At 28.7% G+C, this 24612-nt stretch overlaps 2 protein-coding genes across 3 annotated transcripts in view; one reads left to right on the top strand and one right to left on the bottom strand.

Annotated features, from left to right (window-relative positions):
* LOC136081802 (ribonuclease kappa-like) overlaps nucleotides 1-19646 on the bottom strand; it is a 34706-nt gene extending 15060 nt beyond the window's left edge. For both annotated transcript variants that reach the window (XM_065799969.1, XM_065799970.1), the window contains exon 1: nucleotides 19493-19646. The gene's annotated coding sequence lies outside the window, so the exon portion shown is untranslated. The remainder of the gene's footprint in view (nucleotides 1-19492) is intronic.
* LOC136081360 (uncharacterized) lies at nucleotides 1982-3024 on the top strand. The gene is made up of 3 exons (XM_065798671.1): nucleotides 1982-2031; nucleotides 2128-2588; nucleotides 2660-3024. Exons 1-3 carry the CDS (start codon nucleotides 1982-1984, stop codon nucleotides 3022-3024), a joined length of 876 nt encoding a protein of 291 aa, XP_065654743.1.
* Nucleotides 19647-24612: the final 4966 nt, after the last annotated feature.

The raw sequence follows: 24612 nt of genomic DNA, 5'->3' as shown, positions 1-24612 counted from the left end.
GTTGTTTTTAATGTTAATTTACTTCCACAAGGTTAAAAACACCACTACAGACAAGGAGGCTACTTAATTAGGGTTATAACCACAATTTTTTATTTTAAATTCACCTCCCAAGGCTGAGAAGGCCAATACAGACGAGGAGGCTACTTAATTGTGGTTATAACCCTCTCTCAACTCTATAACTTCAAAACAACTTTTGTTTTGAAGTTATAGAACTGAGTATGATCCCCACCATGTCCCTGAGCGTGGTACTACCAGGGACATGGTGGGGATCATACTCAGAACCTCTTGCTAATGAAGCAAGTGCTCTACTACTACCACATACTAACTAAGTAGCCTCCTTGTCTGTAGTGGCGTTTTCAGCCTTTTAGAGGTGAATTAACATAAAAAAAATAATAATAAATTAGACCTGCTTTATCTGCCAAGCTTGAGCCACTCTCCTATTGTTGTAAGTTTACATTTCTTTCTTTTTTCTACAGATACAATCATGGTCAATGCTCAAACAAGCTATCATTTCTATTACAATAAACCAAAACTCAATTAACCTATTCTTGTTTGCATTCAAATAAACTCATTCTTACTTGTTTCTTATTCAACAAGTTGCATCCTTTTACTGTACCTGTCCCTTCAAGCTATAAAAACTTTTATTGACCCAGTTTTTTTCCCTACACATCAAAAAAACCTTATAACTATTAGCTACCTTCATGTTTATTTTAATATAAACCTACAACATTTCAAATCTTCAGTTAACCATTTCCTAGTATTTTTAATTATTCTCTATTTTAAATTAACTCATAACTTAATAGTGGTTGCTTGCAAGTAACTTGTTGGAAGTAAATTAGAGTTTGAAAATATATAAATATATGCCAGTATTTAATAAATAGTAAATGTAAGCATAAAATTTTAATATATAAAGTATTATAAATTTTTTTTCTAGCCCTGACTATCAACCCCTGCTAATATATAAATAATAATACATAAAGTATTATTAATTTTTTTCTAGCCCTGGCTATCAACCCCTGCTAAATCTTATAGTTTAGCCAGGGCCAGGTTTAAAAAAAGTCTTATTTTTAGCCTGGGCCCCGGTCACTTACTAATGAGAACAGTTAGTTCTTACTCTTAGATACTCATGAGAACAGTTAATGTTTACTCTGAGATATTCATGAGAACAGTTAATGTTTACTCTTAGGTACTCATGAGAACAGTTAATGTTGTAATAAATAATGTAACCAAATATAAATAGTAAAATTTCAAGGAGATTATCAGATTTAAAATGGTTAAAAGGTTGTTAAACATATCCAAATTTTGGATTTTAAAAATTAAAAATTTCAAAATCCAATGTTATTTAAATATATAGAACACATTTAGGGTAGTATGTATAGATATATTTAAAAAAAATTATTTTCGGGACACTATGTTATAATTTATGAACTAATAGAGTGTGCATAAAATCTTTGAAATATTCCATCATTTAGTGGTGCTATATGACCTTAAAAAATGAAAAAAGAAAAGTGTTTTAAAAGTGTGTCATGTTTGGTCTTAAATGAAGGGAAATTATATAAAAATTTCAAAAAAATTAATTATTTTATAAATAATTTAAAAATATATGCCATATATTTTAACGACCTTATTTTTTTCTAATTCCAAAGGGCTGTATATATATATGTATATGTATATATATATACAGACCTTGGCGAGAAGCGAGAGCTTTAGCTCTCACTCTTGCCCACACTCCCCTAAAACGGTTTACGGGAGCAATTTATGGCTTTTGCAAAAGTTTTTTTCTTAAAAGTATAATTCTCAATGTCACTAAGATAAAAAACGCAGTCATTTAAATAATTATTTTTAATAATTCTTAAAATGCCTAATTTCATTAATCGTAATTTCATTATTTGAGCATAATAATTAGTTTTTGTGGTTATATGCGTAGGCATAAACATTCTATAAAATATAAACTTTATTATTTGAAACACAATTATTTAAAATGAGGTTAAATGCAGCTGAACGAGAATCTTTTCGAAAGCGACTAAAAATGTTTTTTGTAAATAAACCTAATATAAAATAAAAAAAAATCGTAAATCATTTTGAAAAAGGATTTGCTTGAAGTACAATATATGATAACCTAAAAAGACTTGAAACTGTTCAATCGTTTTCTGATAGAAAACACCCTGGTCGTCCGACATCCTGGACTAGAGAAAAGAAAGCCGAATTAACGAGACTTGTCAACAATCGAAAAGGGGTCAGTCAGAGAAAAATAGGTATTAAATTCGGTGTAAATCAATCGACAATTGGTCGTCAGTTAAAAAAAATGAATATTAAATATAGAAAACGTGAAAAGACTCCAAAATACGCTATAGAACAACAAATAAAGGCAAAGAAAAGAAGCAGTAAACTAGTTAACCAACTCTATAACACAAAATCGCTTCTAGTCATCGATGATGAAAAATACTTTTGTTTTGCAGGGGACAACATGCCTGGAAATTCTGGATACTACACAAACAACAAAAAGACATGCCCAGAAAGTGTTCGTTTTATAGGAAAAGAGAAATTTCTAAAAAAATTATTAATGTGGATAGCTATATCTGACCGTGGTATGTCTGAGCCATTGTTTCGCACTTCCAAGGCTGCAGCGATCAATTCATCAATCTATATTAATGTTTAGAAAAACGACTTCTTCCATTTATTCACAAGTATCATGGAGACTTTATTTATTTATTATGGCCAGATTTAGCAAGTTCTCATTATTCTAAAGATTCTCTAAATTGGATGGACCAATATGTTTATTACGTTGTTAAAGAATCCAATCCTCCAAATGTGCCTCAAGCACGACCAATTGAAAATTTTTGGGGACATTTGGCACAGAAGGTTTACGAGGGAGATTGGCAAGCTTCAACAGAGCAAGTTTTGATTGATTGCATTAAACTAAAACTACAAGAAATTGATTTAAACTTTTTACAGTCGCATATGAAAGGCGTCAAAGCAAAATTGAGATCAATTGCAGATGGTGTTTTTTCATATAAAAAATAATATACTTTTATTAAAAGATAAATGCTTTATTTAAAAAAATATAATAGTAGTTTGTTTTTTTATTTATAAATAAGTTATTGACGTTTTTATTTTGTCCGATAACTTCCGCATCACCCGTTATTACAAAAAGAAAATATAAAACTTTTTTTAAAAGCAGTAAAAATGACGCTTGTCTAAAGAATTTTTTCATTCTGCGATAAATGACACTTGTTATGTATATATTTTTATAATATTAACGTAACAAACATATGCTTGATATGGGGCAACGAATCTACTAAAGTGCAAACTTTTTTTAAAAAAGAGATAAATGAATGCCATGCTTATTTTTGCATATGCAAACATTGGAGTTTGCCTAAAATTTTTAAAAACACACATTACTTCAGCAATTTTTAAATAATAATGCAGTTGATAGTTTTTTTATGTATTATAAAAAACAAATATTTATGATCAAAAAATAATAAGTTACTAAAATTTTAAAATCATTTTAAAGGCTTTAAAAGAAACCATGCTAAATCATAGTTATTTCCTTTAGTTGCGTTACTATTAAGTAAAATAATTAAGTATGCTATCAAAGATAGTAATTATGTTTTAACATGGTTTTTGCATGCATTAACAAAAGCATGCAAAATCTTACTTAAAATGAATGATTTGGAATTACTTTAAACGAAATCATACCTAAACATTATAATTACTTTTTTCTATAGCGTGCTTTTTTTTTTTACTTTTCTTATTTTCCTTAAAGTGAGCAGTTTATTTGCATATTAAAAACACTTTGAAATGTTGAAAAGAATATTTAAGTTTTGCTGAATTATATACAATCTAATAGAATATAAGAATTAATATGTTTATTGTAATTTTTATTTTTTATAGTACATTTAGAAACGCTAATAATATGATATTTTTATTAACTTATTATTTAATACTTAAATGGTATTAGGTATGTGACATGAAATTTTTAAATTAATCAAACACTAGATTGTTAAATATCATTGGAAAGTATTTTAAAGGTGAAAAAATTATCAAAATCAAACAATTCTACAAAAATTTATAGCGTTTAAAGTACCACATTTTTGATATATGAATTTGTTGAAGAAACCATGACCAAATTTAAGTTTCTCTTAACTTAAAATGTCATAACTTTGTCAATTTTTTTCAAAATTCATAAAACTTGGTATCAAAAAAAAGGTCTTAAAAAGGAGAATAAGAATACATAAAAGTATGCGAGGCGTTAGAAGGGCGTCTACTACATTCTTATATATATTTAAAATCTAGGTTTTTTTTAAATAAAATTTTTATTTTTTATTGAAATTTTGAATTCTTTTCACATTTTTTATAATTTTATTCAATATTTTTTTCAATTATATTTCAATATTTTATTCAATATTTTTTATATTTTTATTCAATATTGTTTTAAATTCAATATCATAATATACATTTAAACATTACTAATGTTCAAATGTTTATTACAATATGCCCTCCCCCAACTACCCATGTGTATAGCAGAGCTCAAGTCAAAAATAAGTATGTATTTTGGTTGAGTTAGTAGTGTGTCTGGGGGTGCTTTTTGTTTCATGAAATTTGGCAGGTAGCAAGAAAAAAAGTTTTTGCTGATGTCTGAATATATTAGAAAAAGTTTCAACTTTCCTTCAATACATACCTGATGGACAAACAAGGAAGTTTCAAACAACAATAAATTCATTATAAACAAAATTTTACAAAAAATATTTTAGTGCATAATTAAAGTTAAACTCTTCTAGCACTAAAAAAATCTATGTTGATACAAATTTCAAAAAAAAAAAAAAAACACAGAAAAACATGTTCTTATCATACCACTCTGAAAAATACAAAAAAAAGCGTGGCACAAAATTTGGACGAAGAAAATGGCTATGTTAAGAAATGAGAAACAAACTTTCAAAACAAACAAAACAACTTTTATTTTATATCTAGCTCCTTTTATTTTAATTTCTTCAAGTTTGTATGTTTTTTTATTTGTAAATAAATAATAATAAGCCCTGGGCTTGTAACAAGTATAAAACCAAAATTTTGTAATTAATAACCAATTTTTTTAAATGAATGAACAGATAGCTTTTGCAAAAACCAAAGGCTCTCCTAAGAAGCTGTTTAGAGGAGCAGCTCGCATAGCTTGCCATGTTGGTTTTAGGAGAGTTTTTTATTGTTCTCACACCCATTTTTTCCCTCCGAGGCTTTTATATGTGTGTATATATATATATATATATATATATATATATATATATATATATATATATATATATATATATATATATATATATATATATATATATATATATATACAGGCCTTCCCAGGAGAGGCGTGCGGTCGGTCGCTTTGAGTGACCACGTATACACATATATTTTTTGAGAATATGGCCACGGTTTTTTAGCATATATTAATGACGCATTTTTAAAAAGGCGCTGAAAAAATTTAACTAATTTGTCGTATTATTTTATTATTTTTATTCATAATTTATTCTTATTATTAATATATAAAAATATGAACATAAAAATGAGATTTATATATATATATTTATATTTATTTAAATTTTTTTTTTTTTTTCTTATTACAATTTTTTTTTAATGTCTAGTAAACATAAAAAAAAACTAAACAGAAAATGTGACCGAAAACTTTTTTAATCTATTTTGAAAATATATTTATATTATTGTAAATGTTACAAGTTATTAAAGTATTATATAGTTATTATTTTAACAAAGAAATTTAAAGTATTTTGCTGCATTCACTGTTAGTAGAACAACATTCATCGTCACTGCATTCTTCATCTGTTCCTGAGACGTCAGTGGAGCTACTTTCGTTTTCGCTAGATTTTGCATCTCGTTCATCTGGACACGATAGTTCATTGTCGGATGAACTTGTGTCACTTATCGGATGTGCAGTTATCGGTTCTTCATTTACATTTTCAGGATTTGGGGCAAAGTTAATTTTTTTTTGAGTGGAAATTTTTTTGTTCTGCGCTTTTGTAAATATTTACTTACGGCATCTTGCAATATCTCGTTTTTTCTTCTACAGTCCATACATAGCTGTTTCCAGAAATCAGCATGCACTCTTCCAAGGTGTTATGCTGCAGACTAAGTCTTTTATCTGACAATATTGTTGTTAGTGTGCTGAAACATCTTTCGACGGCACTATTCGATGCTGAAAAACACAAACACAAATCAGCTATTAGCTAGATATTTGGAAAATCCAATTTATTAAGTGAAAATAATTTTTCCCATATTTCATAACATGTTAATTTTAAATAACTTCTGTTTACTATTATTTGTAGTGCTTGCCATTCTTCGAGAATCTTTGCTTCTTGAATGTTTGCTGCTAAAAGTGATTCCCTAAAATATTGCACAATGTATAGTATACTTTGATAGCCATTGTCCTGGTCGTTTCTCCAATTTCGTGGATCAAGCCACGCCATGGAGGTGAAAACTTCATTTTCCTTAAAGGACGAGAATCGACTTTGGATTAAAGATATCAACAGGTTAATGCATTTTTTTACGTAGCACCAAAGCTCTTTCAACATCCGCCTGTGTTGGGTGTAACATACCTTCAAGCTTGATGTCAAGGTATTCCTTGTTTTTCAATTTCTTCTTTTTGTGCCCTGCCATTAAGTATCCTGACTCAAGTGTAACAACACTTTCTTGTTCTCTTATAATAAACTTTCGCGTCCAGCTACAAATGGCATCATCAACTTCCTCTAATTTAAGTGCAGTCAAATTATTTATTGTCAGAACAACATTGGGGTAAACTTCGTGTGCCAACAAAATATTCTGTTCAAAAAAAAGTGACAAAGGACCCATTGCATCAAGCAAATCAAGGTATGCACCAATTTTGCAAAGAAAAGCATAGTTAATTTTTTAAGTATTCCTTGGATTTTAGCTCTTGTTTCATTCCGATAACCATGTTGGCTTGCAAGAGCATTAGGTAGTGCAACTAATTATGAGGGCTAGTTATGTAGAAGCTTCGTAAAACCTTTTTGTCTATGCAAGGCAAATCTAGTTCCAGTAATTTTACCAAGTGTATAATATTGTATTGACAGGGTGGCTGCTGCTTCTCTGCAGGACTCCTTTAGCTTACCTGAGTTTCTTAAAAGATAAAAAAGAGTTGTATAAAAGTTGTCACATTTTGTAAATTTTTTAATCTGCTTCATAGCATCTTTAATGGCAAGTTCCAGCCGGTGAATAACGCAATGAATATTTACCAACCAAGGGCGTGTTTCTTTCAATTGAGCTAATGCCCCAGTATAAATGCCCATATTTACATTAGCTCCGTCTGCGGTGGCAGAAACCAACTTTGTACGATACTCGGTAATGGACAGAGGAATTTTACATTGCGTAATGTTATTTTTTAGAAATACACTGTCTAATGCTAATTTTAAAGAATCAGCATTACCTCCTCTGAAATCAGCCATATTGCATAGCGCAACAAAGAAATAACATGGCACACCGGAATGCTGCACCCTAACTAACACTGCCTCTTTGTCACTGCCAGTTTTTCTAGCCTGGCTACCATCTGAAAGCAAAGCCATGAATGGCTTTTTCTTAATAATGGCCGCAATCTTCTCTGTAATTGTTTAAGCGATGCAATGTATAAATTTCCTGGCTAAAATAAAATATGGATATTTTAAAATAAAAATAATTTTTCTATTAGTCTATTGTTACATCAAAGAAGCCAACACGACTTTAAAATTTGTGTGTGTGTGTGGGGGGGGGGGGGGGGGGGGGGGGGGGGGTGTCCAAATTTTTTTTTGCAAAAATCATCCATTTCTAAAAATAATTTCCACATTTGGAAAAATAATCCTTCATTATAATAAAATAATATAATTTTTGTGTACAGACTTAAAATATCGCAAATTTTTTACCATCTCCAGCACTAAAAAAAGTTGTCTACGGCCTTGTGTGTGTGTGTGTGTATATATATATATATATATATATATATATATATATATATATATATATATATATATATACTTTATAATATATATAATATAGATATATATATATATATATATATATATATATATATTTATATATATATATATATATATATATATATAATATACGCGCACTTATTTTAGTAATACTTATTAAGTCATTTAGATAAGAAAATCTTTAGTTAGTCAAAAATTTTACTTGCACTTATGTCTATGCGTATACCCTTATTTTCATTAAGTTGAATTTTAAAAATGCTGCAAAGTTTACATTTAAATATTTTTGATGTAAAAACTTCTATCACAGTTTTGAAGGAAAAAGGGTATGTGTGATCATTTGTGACAGAAGGGAAGGGATTAAAAAATATAAAATATAGAGTGACATACTTTATGGATGACCCAATTAATTGCATTTACAAACGATTTGTTTTACTATAACAAAATAAGAATTATGTAATGATGTAAGTGTTTATTTTGTAAGTAATAAAAATTCAATGAAAAAGTGCCAGAACTTTAGTAAATGCATTTAGTTTTAATTTATGTTACACAAATTTAAAATAAAAATGTGCTCAGAACATTTTCATATTTAAAACTTTAAATGTAAAAACGTAACATTTTATATTCTTTAGCATATATTATTCAAAATTTATTGTTTTTTAACTAAATTTTAGAAAAAACAAAACTTTATCATGTTTTTGCTAACTTATGCTACATGAAATTGCGAAAGTTTTTTTACGTTATTTTCTTGAAACATATATTTCATAAAGTACAAAATCTGACCAAGAACAAATTGAACATGTAAGCTCCATTTTCACACTAAATTAATTCAGATTATGCAAATAAATGTAATAAACAAATTGATTAACCAAATAAATCATGATTAAAACAACATTTTAGAATGATACTTTTTTATCATGCAATAATGAGAAAGGCCATAACATTCGGAAGCATAAAAATGACTTCATTAAATTAATTTTAGTACTAAAGGTATATTTTAAATAAACTTTAATGCATATACATAAATAATCATTTGCTAACAGTTGACGAAAAAGAGAATAAAATTGGATTGCTTTTTTACTCTCCAAGGTGGAGCTGCTCATATAATACGGTTTAAAAATTTTGGGGTGAGTCATCAATGAAAACACCCGAAAAACCTTTTGGAGGGATGGTAGTACATACCCATAGGATATCATAACAAGTGATTTTAAAATCAACGATTACCACCCGTGATAGAAATTAGCATTTTTGTTTTTCTTAATACTGGTTAAGTTTCAAAACTATCTTTTAGTACTAAAAAGCTATTAATTCATCCAATTCTGAGTTGTTGTTTTTTTTAAATGTGTATTTTCTAACAAAACAACTGAAAAAGCAAGAACAACAAAGCAAATTTATGTATAATTTCAAATTTATGTATAAATTTTTATGTATAATTTGATTCTCCTAATATTATAATGGATTTAATCATATAGCTAAAACATCTGAACACTCTTATATGTATTGATTTTGACTTCTATACATGTTTGCTGTTGTAGTCTACAACACAGTTAAGTAATTGCAGTCCATGTTCTGGGTGAAGTGCATGTCTCTTTAATCGTTGCCATTGAGGCTTGAAGTTTGCATGAAGAGCTTCAGTGGCTTGTTCACTGTATATTCCAAGACTTTGATGACTCAGAGAGATGAACTGGGTCACGTGAAAAAAAACAGTGTAGACCTTTGGAGTGATTGAGACTGGAAGAGCAAGGTATGCAGCTTTAAAGTTCTCAATGTATTCTTGAAAATTTTCATCTAAATGGGTTCCAAAACATGCAGTAACTAACTTATCAAACTACCTGAATACTTCAACATAGGGAAATGCTGCACTTACAGCTGCTTCTTCAACTTGTCGATGAATATAAAGAATTTTTCAACAGCTTTTGACAATGATTTCCATGAAAATGTCCTCCATGAATGGGTTGGAGGGGAATGTTTAAAACCTCTGGCCATTCTTTAACCTCTGACCAAACTTTGCTCAGACTCTTGAAAAGGTGATTGACCACACCCATCAGTAGGTGAAGTTCTATTGGTGGTATTGCTTTTAGAATGAGTGTTTCATCTGAAATATTGAGCAAGGGCACGTTGATGACATTTCCAAAGCATTTAGCACCCTTTACATTACTTTCTTCAGCAACAAAAGCTTGGTGAGCCTTTCTGATGCTTCCAAAAGCTCCCAGTGCACCACAATTTCCGAGGTTTGAAGAGTCTCCATCACACCAAAGGCAAAGATGTTTGCTAGCACGAGACTGAAGTCCACAAAGAATATTAGCAACTTTCATGTCACAAGACAAGACAAAGGAAAAAGAACCAATATTGGTGAGATTCAATAGGTTTTTAATGTTCTAATAGTTTCTGGCATTCCTTCAGAGATTGCTATTACCAGCTGTTTCTTTAATCCAGAATATTTGAAAGAAGAACTACAAAGCTTAGAAGTCTTCAGGACAGGACTGGTTGGTTCTGGGGATACCTTGATAATGCCCAGACTCATATTAAGAAAGTCACCTCCACTATCAAATCCAATCTTAATTAGATGTTCCTCGGAAACAGATCTTGCTGATACCATAAATTAAAAAAAGCTGCCAATATCATTACAATGAACAATATCTTTAAGGTAGTCAATGTGATCTTTGAGCAACTTTCTTTGCTCTGCAAATTTCCATATTAGCAAAATATGGCTCAACAATTTTTTGTTGGCCTGCAGAGTTAAGAGTTGAAACAAGTTGTTTTATTTGTTTGTTAGACAAACCAGTGTTAAGTTGAACTGTTACAAGGCTTTCAGTTGGAAGAGGATCCTTAAATAGTTGTGTTTTGCCTGAAATTGAAAACAGAATAATAGAATAAAATAAACCTAATGAAAAGCTAATGTACCTAATATGTTGGGCAAAAAGCAGAGAAAAACATTTACCAAGTTTCAGTGGTAGTTTAGGTCCCCCACTTGATTTGCTCAGTTGCACTGTACTATTTGGAGAAACACCCTGGGTTCCCAAAGTAGAAGAGGCAAGAATTTCTGTACTTTTTGCGTCTGTTTTTGCAAGTGCAATCAGGTTTGTACTTCTAATTCCAGGGGTGCACTTATGGGATAAACCTGGTCCAATCACAGTAAGGCATTTTGTGCATTTTTTTTAACTTTAGATGATTTCTCTCGAGTAGTACTGCTGGACAAAGGAGATGAATTTTTGCCCTTTCACTTACCAATTTGGCAAATAATATAGTCATCTGCAGGAGAATTTCTTGTTGATAGCTTCATAGCAATTGAACTGAAATCATACAATTTGGGAAATGGCTGTGATGTTTTTCCCTCATCAATTTTTTGCAGAATGAAACGATTTTTTGCACATTCCATTTGGAAGATGATCAACATTAAAGTCTAATGGTTTTGAAGAGTGTTTTGCCAATCTGCTTATCAAGAAAGGTGTTATAGTTCAATCACATTTTGACATGCAGAGAATGCATGTCAAAATGTGATCGCAGTATAACAGCTTTCTTTGTTTGAAATTTGAAATGTTTGAATATTAGAACAAAAATGATGATCTTAAAAAGATGTTGTGGATTAACAAGAAATCAAAAAACTGATGTTCAACATTAGAGATGTGGTGGGTTCTAGTTTTATAGAAGAAAAAGAAATTTTTTTTTAGAGTTGAAATTTTTAAGAATGTTTGTTGTTATTCTATATTTACAATAAAATAACAATATAGGCTTATAAAAATGTTTTTACTTCATAAAACCCTTTGAAAAAAATTCACAATATGAGCATTTTTACTATTAAAATATTACAATTGAAATTTCTTTCTCAGACGGTAATGGTTGATTTTAAAACCACTTGCAATAATATTCTAAGGGTCAATATTATCACCCCTCCAAAGGACTTTTTCGGGTGTTTTCGTTGATGACTCACCGCAAAATTTTCAATTTATGATATATATATATATATATATATATATATATATATATATATATATATATATATAGCCAGGACTAGAAAAAAATTTATAATACTTTATATGTTAGAATTTTATACTTACATTGATTATTTATTAAATACTGGGTTATATTTATATACTTTTAAACTCTAATTTCCTTCCAACAAGGTTGCAGGCAACCACTATTAAGTTATGAGTTACTTTAATAATAGAGGATAAGCTAAAAGGCTAGAAAATGGTTAACTGAAGACTTTAAAAATTGTAGATTGAATAAAAAAGGAAAACATTATAAGGGTAACAGTTAAAAGGTTTTTTTTTAGTTTTGGTTTATCGTAATAGAGATAATAGCTCATTTGAGCATTGACCATGATTAGAGAAACAGCATAAAAGAGAAAGGCTAACCCAGCCCCGGCTATATTTGATTGAACCCGGCCTCAGCTCCAGTAAATATCATCGCTTACTAATTCTAAGCAACCAAAAAGTAAAGATTTTTTGACAAGGCAAAAGTATAAAAATGAGTTGTCAGCAACTAGAGCCACTTAAGATATAAGATTGTCAGTAAGATTGTTATTGTAGATAAGAAACAAAACAGGAGAAAGAAAGTCTTACTCTCAAAGTTACTGGAAATAAAGAAGAGTGTAGGCCTTCGAGAATGACTTAAAATGATGCGGGTAGCAATAAATGTTTTAATAGTCTTTTATATGAAGCTTTTATATGAAACATTTATATGAAGAAACTAATACTAGAAAGAAGACTAATCATAGGAGAGGTTTTCTCGAGTTTTTAAATATTGGAACTACTTATTTAGAAAATAATTTTGCAATTGAAATTATTTGCTAAATAAGTAAATTATTAGTTCAAATCATTTTGCGATAGAAATTTGAAATTGCAAAAAAATTGGAAAAATTTAAAAGAATTTTAACGCTCAATAATTATAAATATAATTCAGCAGCGTCCCTAATACCCAGTCTGTAATACCCAACATAGCGAGGATCATTGCTGAAAGTTAAGCATATATCTAGCTAACAATATCAGATTTAGAACATAGTGCAAGCGAGGAAGAAAGTTTTACTTAAATAGTAAACGTTTTGAATTTGTAATTACATTTTGTTCTTTGAAAATAGTTTTATAAGTAGAAACATTCTATTGCAAACATTAAACCAGTGATTGCAAAAGTTAAAATAAAAACTAAATTACAAAAAAATAAAATTAGAATTAATAAATAATTTTACTTCTGTTCAAAGAAATATTTTTCTAAAAAAATAATTTAAGCATATTCTTTAACTAAAGGAAATATGATTCGATTTATTAAACAAAACTTTTTTGTTTCGCTTTTTATTGCAAAACAATTTGAATGAAAAAAATCAAATGAAAACACCAACTTAAAAACCATTTGAATGAAAAATCTAACTATACTTAAATTTTTAATAGTAAGCTAGATCAAAAAACAATAAATTATAAAAAACAAAGTAAATGCTTTGCTCTAACTTGTTTGGTCTATAGATTTTAGACTTGTATGGTCTTTAAGCATGTTTTTGTGCAAATATGAAGCTTAAAGTTTTATGACGGTAATGTTTTAATTTATTAATTAGAAAAATTCTATCTATTTACTTAGTTTTATTTTAAACGCGTTTTAAGTTATTAAGGTTATAAACTGTATAAAGCAGCAATAAAACAGCGCCACTAAGTTGTTTTACATTAACACAAGCTCATTGTTAAAATAACTTTGCAGTTTTTTTATTGTGGTTTTATAGTTTTTTTCAATTAAATACTCTTTAAAAATAACATGTTTTATTGTCAGCATAAACGTATTAAATAATTTTCCATGACTAATTAAAGTGGTTAAAATATTTTAATACTTGCGTTTTTACTCTTAGTGTTTTACTTTTACTTTTTAATTATCATGTTAAGTAAAAAAAATTACTAAAAGTTATTTTTATAAAAGTTAAAAAAAAAACAATTACTAAAATATCTTAATAGTATTAAATACATTACTTGCTCATTACACTATAACAGCAACTTAAACTTTAAATTATAAATTAAGCTATAAATTATAACAGTAACTTACACTATTAACTCCACCAAACCAGAAAATTATAAGATAATATTTAAATATGAGAGATAATATGTTAAAAAATAAAATTACAAACTAATCTACAAAAGATACAATTTTATACTAATGCAACCCCCCCCCCCTATTACTGCAAAGTGGCACCAGGGGAGAGAGAGAAAGAGAGAAGGGGGGGGGGGAGGGTTGCACACACACAAAAAAATTTTTATGCATTGATTTGAGCCCTGATAAGATACAAGATTTAGATTTATATCATGATATATTTATACTATGTATGTATTTATGCATTCATAATATGACTATATATGGATACAAACACATGTTTGTTATTTATTTAGATGCTGGCATTCAATATCATTACATATTTGTATAAACTTTAGTATTTGGTGTTGTATTTGCCAAAAAAGACAATGATGAGATGAATGTGTGTTATGACTCTTACAAGACAAGAAAAGGAGACACAATCTTAGATTGAGAATAGAAAAAAGGTTGTATAGAACTACAGTTTTCAGAGAAGATTAAAGTGGTTTAGGTATCAGCAAAAGGGAGATAGCAGCTTCAGGAGAAAATGGTAAAGGTAGAATTAAGAAAACTTGAAGAGAGTGCATTACATATGATATGAACGAGTTTTAGTTCGGAAAAAAAAAGCTTGAGATTTTATATATTAGAGAAACAGCATAAAAGAGGAAGGCTAAAGCTTGATGATGATGATGTTTATATATAAATATACATGCGTACACATATAAAATACAGCATGAATTTCCAATAATAATAAAAAGATTTTAGTATGTATTAATGGTTATGCAGCTATTTTTTATCAAACCTGGCCTGGTCAAACTTAAAGCTCTTTTACTAACTATTGCCAAAGTTTATATATATATATATACAAGTCTCAGCGGGAAGAGATGAGTGCAAGAGTGGCAAAAAGCTCTCTTAACACCAACATGGCGAGCTATGTGAGCTGCTCCTCTAAACAGCTTCTTAAGAGAGCTTTTGGTTTTTGCGAGACTATCTGTTTATTCATTAAAAAAATTGCTTATTAAATAAAAAATTTTGGTTTTATTACAAGCCCAGGGCGCGACAATTTTTTTAAATGAATGTTGACATTCGTATCTTTATTAACGACGAACATCTAATTCAAGAGATATATGTTATATAAGGTAGTTTTATTTTCAAATTATTTTTATTCTAGTTAATAAGTTTATTGAATTCAATTAATTTTTATTTCTTCAAAACAATTTTTTACGCATTTGCAAAGTGAGCGCAAATTAATGATAATTAATATGCAATGACCTAACGATTGTAAATTGTTATCCATTGATACTAAATAATAAACTTTTCTCAATTTAGTTCACTAAATTTATTTACAAATAAAAAAAATCGTACAAACTTGAAGAAAATAAAAGGAACTAAAAATAAAAGAAAAGTTGACATTTAATAAAACTTTTAAAAATTATATCATATTAAGTATTCAATAATAAGTTAATAAAAAATCATATTATTGGCATCGTTAAACGCACAATAAAAAATAAAAACTATAATAAACATTTTAATTCCATATATTCTATTAGATTGTATCAGAGTTGTTAGACCTTGGCCTTGCCTTAAGGCCAAAAATTATAACTTTCGGCCTTGGCCTTGAAAATTTTGGCCTTAACCTCGATTGTGTTGGCCTTGACCTTCAAAAAAATATACATAAAATTAAAAGAAAAGAATTAAAAATTTTCATTCTTTATTTTTATGTTGTTTTTTTTTCGACATTTATATATATCTGCAAGTATATTTTTTTATTGACTTTATTGAATTCTGCACATAACCTTGGTCTAATTTCACAAAATGTGAAATTAGACCAAGGTTTTATTGTCACAGCACTTGCTACCTACAGTTTTGTTAATAATTGACCTTAACGTAAGGCAAAAATAAACATAACTTGTCTCGACACTTAGGAATCCCTTTAAAGAAAGAAAACCGAAAACATAACTGTAATAAAAAGGAGCTGGTTTTTTTTAAGAATAAATAAAATTTAAATATTTAACAATATTTAGCAATATATCTAAATAAATTTGACAGTTAAGTTAAAGCCGAGCACTAACTTTAATTTTACTAAACTTATATATATTTTTTTTAATCAGAATTAAACTATATATTTTTAAAACCAAAATTAAGTTAAATACTTTTTTTATCAGAATAAAGTTATATATTCTTATTAGTTTTAAATTAAGTTAGTTTTAAATTAGTTTTAAATTAAGTCATATTTTTTATCAAAATTAAATTATATATTTATTATGATCTTCTGCTTTAAAGGGATCCTAAAGTGCCACAACAAGATGTGCTCATGTTAAAGAGAATGATTTTAAAAAAAATGTTTGGACTGAATTTTTTTGAGTAAAACAAAATAATAAGCTTATACCAAGAAAAACTAACTTTGTTGTTTTACTCAAAGCTCGTCTCCATATTAGCCAGTGGCTTTAAGTCTACAGCAATCTACAGACTATAATTTATTCAAGCGCGTTTGATTCCAAAGAGTTTAAGTATATGACATCATTGTAAAATTTTGATAAGAAATCTAAAACTTCTTTTTTTCATCAAAGTATCGCATATTTTTTCATTAAAGATTTCATAAGAACTTGTTTAGTTATTATTATATAAAAATTTTTTTATTATAAATTACTATAGAATTTCTTTGATTATTTTATTTCTAAATTTTACGAAGTTTGCATTAAAAATATGAATACTTCAGATATTTTAAGCTTGTCTATTGCTATAAATTATTTTAGTGTTATATTTATTGTTATTAAATGATTATTATCCTTATTAAGATTCTGTTAAAAAAATTATTTTGTATTATTTAAATTTGAAAGTTTAATTAACAGCATTTATTTGCTAAACTCTTCATTGGGTATAAATATTTTTGAAATTCTTATTTAATCACGCGAAAATATATTTAATGAACTTCTGTAAAACATGTATTGCTTATTTTATTTTTAAAATTGAACTATGATTCGTCAAGATTGGTGAAGATGAAGTCAATTTTAAAATTGAAATCGTTTAATGAAAAACTTTTTATTGTCAATTTTGGTAGTTTTTTGATTTGTAATGTTGAGAGACAAAATGTATTTAAATGTAAAATACTTGCCAAATATGACATATAAATTTTGAAGGATTTAATATAATGTTTTTTAAAGCACGCTGCCACACATTGAAAATTTTAATTGCCATCTGTCTTGAATTATTGCCACAAAACTGTCGCCATCTGTCTTGAATTATTGCCATAAAACATTGAAAAATCAAAAAATCATTAAAAAAAAAACATAAAATATTGAAAAGTCGCTATCTGTCTTGAATTATTGCCATAAAACATTAATTATTACTTTAATTAATAAAAAGCTGTCTGTAAATTTGTTTATTGTAAAATCTATAAACATTTTCTAACTAAAAATTAAAGAATTTGGAAAATATTTCTAATAAATTATGTCATTCACCAGGCTTGGTCCGGAAGCGGGAGCAATCATTCTTGATTACTGATCACAGAAATAATATTTAGTTGCAAAAAACTGGCCAGATATTTTAGTCGTTTTGACAACATTTCAAAATACAAAAAATGTATGACCCTAAAATCTAGGAAATGTGCCCAAATTTAAAAATGGTACATTAAAACATGTTAAAATGCTTCTTAAACTAAAATGTGCATTAATAGCATTTGATTTAAACAATATAAAGAACATATAAACTATTTTACACAAAACCATTGTTTTATACTTTTTAAGCGATTCTAATATTTTTAACATCGCTGTATACTGCCAACCGGGGTGACTTTGGACTGCGGAGTAAACTAATTATATAACTAATATAGTTATATTTTTAAATAATAAATCTTTAAAAAGTTTATATATTTTTTTCATTCATTGTTATTTGATTTATTGTAATATTGCATGGGCAAGTATAAATCATACAAAGTTAAAAAAATGTTCAGTAAACAAAAACATGCGTGCAGAATATTCGGATGGTACAATTTTATCAGGAGCTGATAAAATTGTACCATCCGAGCCTCTTCTGCGTACACTTGGCGCACTAATCGTTTATAAAATCAACTTACACCAAGTGTTAATGTTCATGTATAAAATAAAGATAGGACTATAACTAATTATTCTACTTCAGTTTCTTTTAGCGATGCCCCGAAACTACAAATGTAAACTAAACCTAAAAGTGTCGTATGAAACAAGCTCTAAAGATGATATAAAAAAAGAAAACCCACCTTAAAGAAGGTTGGAGACATTTATAAGCAAAGCAAAAGAGATACTTATTGCTCAAATGCTAGAAGCTGTTGCTGATTGGGGTTTTCCTATTGGAAGATTAGAAGTTAGAATGATGGCTTTTGATTTCCTCAAAAATCGTAATGGATCAACCAGTTTCAATTTGCAGATACCTGGAAATAACTGGTTAAATTGTTTGCCATGTCGACTAATCAGTCGACATGGCAAACAATGCAATCGCCTAGTATGCCCAAAACTATAATTTTTCTTGATTTTTTTTAAAAGACAATGATTTGTGTATGATTTACTTTTACAGTTTTTAATAATTTAAACAAAATTAAGAAAGATTAGTAATTGATTCTTCATAATTAATCATTGTAGTTGTATCATTAATTATATGTATATTTGAAATAGTTTATCAATAGTTGTTGTTTTTTGTTTTGTTATTTGAAATAAAAATTTTAATTAAGCAGCTTATTTACATAGTTATAAACTCATTTTAAAATCCTTGATGTTGAAATTGCAACTTTTAAAATTTCAAGCTTCAAGTGTCTGGAATCACACCATTTCCCGATTTTGATTTTTAGACTGTTTTTTTATGTTAATAACATATTGGGAAGCTGAAAGCCAAAATTTCTTCATGTTCTTTATAATTACAGTGGTATGATCCATGTAAATATTTCCATTTTTTATTGATTTTAATACAACAGTTTAATATTTTCTTTGAAAAGTCACCCCAGTTGATAGTATATAGAATGTATATATAGCATATATATAGCAATGGTATGAGCGTGTAATTTTCAACTTTAGATTTATTAACTTTTTGTAATAAAATACTATTAATAAAAAGCATTAGATAAATTAAGGTTTTTATGAGGTAGTTAAACATCTTTGTTACAACAACAAAAGCAAGATATTTATTATCCGTAATTTATTTTTACAATAGTATTAATAATAATAAAAATAATAATAATAACATTAATAATAGTAATAATAACAATATTATATAATAATAATATAAGTTTAATACAAAATTGATACAAATTATAGTAATAGTAATAATAAGTATGTTTTATAATAGTTACAATAAAAATAAATAAATAATGAAAACAATAATAATGATGAAAATAATAATAATAATAATAAATATTATTATGGTAGTTATAAGCATAAAATTATTTATAATAATAAGTTAATGATTTATTAGGTTGGTGAAATATTATCTGAAAGTTATGTTACCTGAAAGTTGAAGATTCTTCTTAAAAAACTAGGGTCTTTTGTATTATAAAATTTATGTGCCTACAATACACGTAATTAAAAATTTATCACAAATTTAAGTCAATACAATATTTTTATAATAATTAAACATCTATAACAAATTTTCTTAGTTAAAACGCAAAAAATGCTAACACAAAAAGCACCACTCGAAGAATGGTTGCTTGTGCAACGGACCGTTTCTTTTAATTATATATAAAATTATTCTTTTAGTTATTTACGGTATTACGGAATAATTATGTGTGGAGGAGGTTAAGTTATGGAGTAAAAGCGGGTAAAATCTTAGTCAATAGAATATAACTATGGTCTGGAAGTCTATTGTTGTATGTTATTGTTCGCATTTATTTATGTCACGTGATCAAAGAGTATGCAAAACAAAGTTTAAACAGACAAACAAAGTTCATACAAACCAACAAATTTTATATAAACAAAGTTTGCAGTTTTATTCAAAACTACAACCAAGTTATGCCTGGCAGAATATGTGGTTTTCCAAATTGTACAGTTTCCTATACAAATAAACACAGCTTTATTTGTATAGGAAACTGCACAATTAGCCTCCAAATTCCAACAAGAAAATGTGAGTCTGACAGGAAATACGATATTGTTAAAGTTTTAAATAAATATCGTAAAATTGATAGGTCATTACAGGAGATGATTGATGCTGGTCATGTTTATATATGTAAACGTCATTTTAAACCCGATATACATATATATATATATATATATATATATATATATATATATATATATATATATATATATATATATATATATATATATATATATATATATATATATATATATAGATAGATAGATAGATAGATAGATAGATAGATAGATAGATAGATAGATAGATAGGTAGATAGATAGATAGATATATATATATATATATATATATATATATATATATATATATATATATATATATATATATATATATATATATATATATATATATATATATATATATATATATATATATATATATATATATATATGTATGTATGTATGTATGTATGTATGTATGTACTCTCGAGTCCCGAATACAAGGGAGGGTGGGAAAAACAGGTGGGTGGGAATTTTAGTCCAGATCTAATAAACGGAAAGGTTTTAATAAACGGGGTGGGGAGGGAGGTTGAGTTGATAGTTGGAGGATATAAAAATTAATCTTTATAAATATGTTTATATAAAATGATATATATATATATATATATGAAGTCTCAAACACTAAAAAACTGTGCCTACACCTATGGTGGAAAGAATGTTAGTGCTGCTATAAACATGAAAATACAAAAGCGATCTTTTTATTTAAACAGATCCTCAAAAGCGTTCCTGATTGAACTATTTTTATCGCAGTGTTCCACTTCATTATCCAACTGTTCGTTGTAAACGGCTTCAAGGTTGTTGTTTTCAATGCGGCTTTTAATGGCACGGCAAGATGTTATGTAGCTACCCACAGTGCCTCAATGGTTACCTCAGCATGTGTTCCAATCGATAGGAATCTTTAGGTGCGCATTGAAACTTTACATCTTGACGAGGATTAAATTTTACCTGAACACCTTTGCCTTTAAACACAAATTCTAGTTTAAGTGAGACTTTAAGGTCACTGCAAACCTGAGTGTAAACACTCGTTCTCTTGAACTAGAATAATTTTCTTTGACGTAGGTGTCCAAACCAGTAAAGTTCAAGGTCTTTTGGCTAGAACTTTCATTCCGGTGGAGTGGCATTTGGTCACCATTCAGCACAGGTGGATCAAGTCCAAAGTTTTCAATAAAGTATTTACGTACAATCCAAATGTTTTTCAGGTACTCAAATATTCTTTCTTCACGGTCGGTCTGCATTATTTGAAAGCGTTTGTTAGGATGGCGCAGACTGACACCATGCTCACTCTTCCAGTTATTTACCCGATGGTTGGAGAAAATAATTTTTTTATCCTCTTGCACCTCTTCTGGATGTTGGGCAAGCCACTGTTTATAAAAAATTTTGCATTGCGCTGTAAACATTCTCCTTTTACATTCGCTGTAAAACTCTCTTGCAAGGTAACCTTCGCTTGACAATGTATTAACGTGTTTCCTTCTTTTTTCACTGAAGTTTACTATTTGAAAGTTTTCAGCAACCGATAAATCGTACTCTTTTTTGTAACTTTTACAAAGTTGTCCCAAAGCATTTTTTTCCTCTAAACTGTATTTATCTCGACCAGTTCTTGAAAATTTCTGATCTGACGCCATGTTACAATATAAATACTTTTATAAAAAATTTTAATTTATAAATCCAAACCAATATTTGTTACCAACCATGAGCAAGATCTCGTCTCGTTCTTGTTTCTCGTGAGAAATGGGACTTCTCGTGAGAAACGAGAAATAGAAAATTCTCGCGAGAAGTAGAACGAGACTTTAAAATTATTTTATGAACGAGAATTAAAATTTATTATAATTTACAAAATGCTTAATAATTTGTTTTTTTAATTAATAATGTTTTGACTCCGTGATTTTAATAAATCTAATTAAAAATTTAATTTGTTTTTGACAAAAAAAAATTAAATTTTTAATTAGATTTTTAATTAGATTTTTTAACTAGATTTTTTTTTAAAATCTAATTAAAAAATTTTAATTAGATTTTAAATATTTTTAATTAGATTTTAAATACAAAAACTTTTTGTATAAAATGGTGCACTTTCGACTTAATTTCATTAGTTTACCAGTGGAATTCAACTTGACACATATTGTTCGTATTGAAAAGAAATATTCTTGCCTCATTTCAACGATCAAAAATGTCACCAAGAAAAAACAAAATCTGGAGATATTTTCAAAAAAAAAGTGACGGTTCTGAATGCAAGGCGTGCAAAAAGTCTTTGAAAACAAGAGATGGAAACACAAGCGGACTTCATCGTCACCTCGAAAAAAAACACAGCCAAGATTACGTTGAGTATTCTGAAAAAACTGACGACTCTCTTCTTCCTCCTCCTAAGAAGAAACAACGAACCATGATCGAAATGCTTGAAACAAAGTCCAAATATGACAAAGACAATTCCATTCAAAAACAGTTTTGACTGGATTACTTTGGCATCCTTTTCAGCAGTCGAAGGAAGAGGAATCAAGAAATTGTTTGACATTGCAAACCCTAAACTGAGCCTTCATCACAGAATAGCATATTCATGAAAGCTTTCAATTTGGTCAAGAGAAGTTCAAGCTGGAATGAAGAGCATAATAACGGAGATTACGCCAAATCTAAAAAGTGCTGCATTTACTTCTGACCTTTGGACTTCTAGAGCTCAGGACAGCTACATCTCATGGAATTTTCATGCTATTGACGAAAATTGGAGACTACATCACTGGACACCCCATGTCCAACAGTTCCCAGGCAGACACACAGGTATCTTATTTGAAGGAAAGCTGGATTCTTTCTTAGAAGAACTAAATTTGCCTGCTGATTTGCCAATGTACTGCGTGAACGACCAGGCAAGAAACATGAAACTTGCAGTCAAATTGTCAAAGCATCTTGACCAATACTTGTGCAACAATCATATTTTGCAATGTGCAGTTCGAGACTCATTTGGAATGACTGCTGGAATGGATGATGCGTTGCAAACATGCAAAGGTTTGGCTTCTTTAACTCACCAGTCAACAGTTGCAGCTGAGTTGCTTGAATCAGAATCAGACGCTCAAGGAATCAATTTTAGACAGTTACGCCAATCTGTTGACACAAGATGGAATAGTGAACTGGATTGCATGGCTTCTGACCTACATCTAAAGAGTGCAATTATCAGCTTATGTGCAAATGAAGATATTTTTTCTTCAAAGACCATCAGTGCATCACAGTGGAAATCAATCGAGGGAGCAGTAGAAATTTTGGCACCACTTAAAGAAGCTACAGAAACGTGGTCGGCTGAGTCTACTCCAACAATTAACACTGTCGCCGTTTCTCTTTATTTAATCCATGACAAAATTGATCAATTTATTGAGACGGATGGAAAAAATGGCTACGGTGTCTTGTATGCAAAAAACTTGAAAAGCTGCATTGAGAAAAGATTTCCTCTTTGTCACACTGGAAACTTATTGAGTGCTGCAGCAAACTACTTAAATCCTGCTTTAAAGGGACTTCACTTGAAGCTCTTCAAAAAATTTCAAACAACAAAAGAATGGTTAGCCTCACTGATTAAGAATAATGTTAAGTGCCAACCTGTTGCCAGAGTCCTTTCAGCAGATTTGTCCCCTAATTCAAAACTGAAGCGCAAGTTAAACGTCAGACATGAAACACAAGAGCCAACATCTGAACTGAATCCTATTTTGAGCGAAATAAGCCAGTATGAATATCTCCCTGATGCCGAAAAAGACTTTTGATTGAAAAAAGGTTCTTGATTGGTGGAAATTGCATTCAAATACATTGCCGGAACTCTCTTTATAAGCTAAACAAATTTTAGCTCTTCCAGCAAGTTTAACTAAATCAGAGAGAGTTTTTAGCTCAGGTGGAAATGTCGTCCGATCATCCAGACACAACTTACACCCAGAAAAAGTAGAACAAATCATCTTAATTAGAGAAAACATTGTCTTGTTGGAAAAGTTTGGCAAAAAAATTCTGAATTAATATTTGAAAAAGTTGTTTACATTTGACAAATGTCGTTTGTGTCTATTTGTCAAAACCATGTTTACATTTTTTTTTTACTTGGATTTTAAATTTGTTTTCAAAAATTGTTAAATTTCTCGTCTCGTCTCGTTCTCGGTCTCACGAGAAGTACTAACTTCTCGTCTCGGTCTCGTCTCGGTTTGAAAAAACCTAGTCTCGCTCATGGTTATTTGTTACAAAACACGCATAAAACTATTCTAACGTGGCTTTCGGTCAAATGCGCATTTTCTTACAACTGTTTTATTATAATTTCAAATGGATTTAATAAACTGATATAAGTTTCATACTTTGCAAAGTATAAAACTTATATTCAGCATGTTAAATCCTACATTTTTAACAAAGCTTTGCAAATCTATAGTTTTAATTATAGGATTTAAAGCAAAAAAAGAATTAAAAAAGAATAAAACCAAAGTTTTGGTGAGAAATAAACTAAATGTTCATTTTTAGAAAATTGAGATTTC

This window comes from Hydra vulgaris, chromosome 06 (genome assembly GCF_038396675.1).
Source record: "Hydra vulgaris chromosome 06, alternate assembly HydraT2T_AEP".
In the NCBI taxonomy this organism is placed as follows: domain Eukaryota; kingdom Metazoa; phylum Cnidaria; class Hydrozoa; order Anthoathecata; family Hydridae; genus Hydra; species Hydra vulgaris.
The sequence above is the reverse complement of the archived record's forward strand: the minus strand, read 5'-3'. Positions and strand labels throughout refer to the sequence as shown.

Coding starts and splice junctions, on each gene's coding strand:
- LOC136081360 (XM_065798671.1), top strand. CDS start 1,982: ATGAGGTTAAATGCAGCTGAACGAGAATCTTTTCGAAAGCGACTAAAA. Junction 2,032..2,127: donor TTTCGAAAGCGACTAAAAAT/GTTTTTTGTAAA, acceptor TAACCTAAAAAG/ACTTGAAACTGTTCAATCGT. Junction 2,589..2,659: donor GATAGCTATATCTGACCGTG/GTATGTCTGAGC, acceptor ATTAATGTTTAG/AAAAACGACTTCTTCCATTT.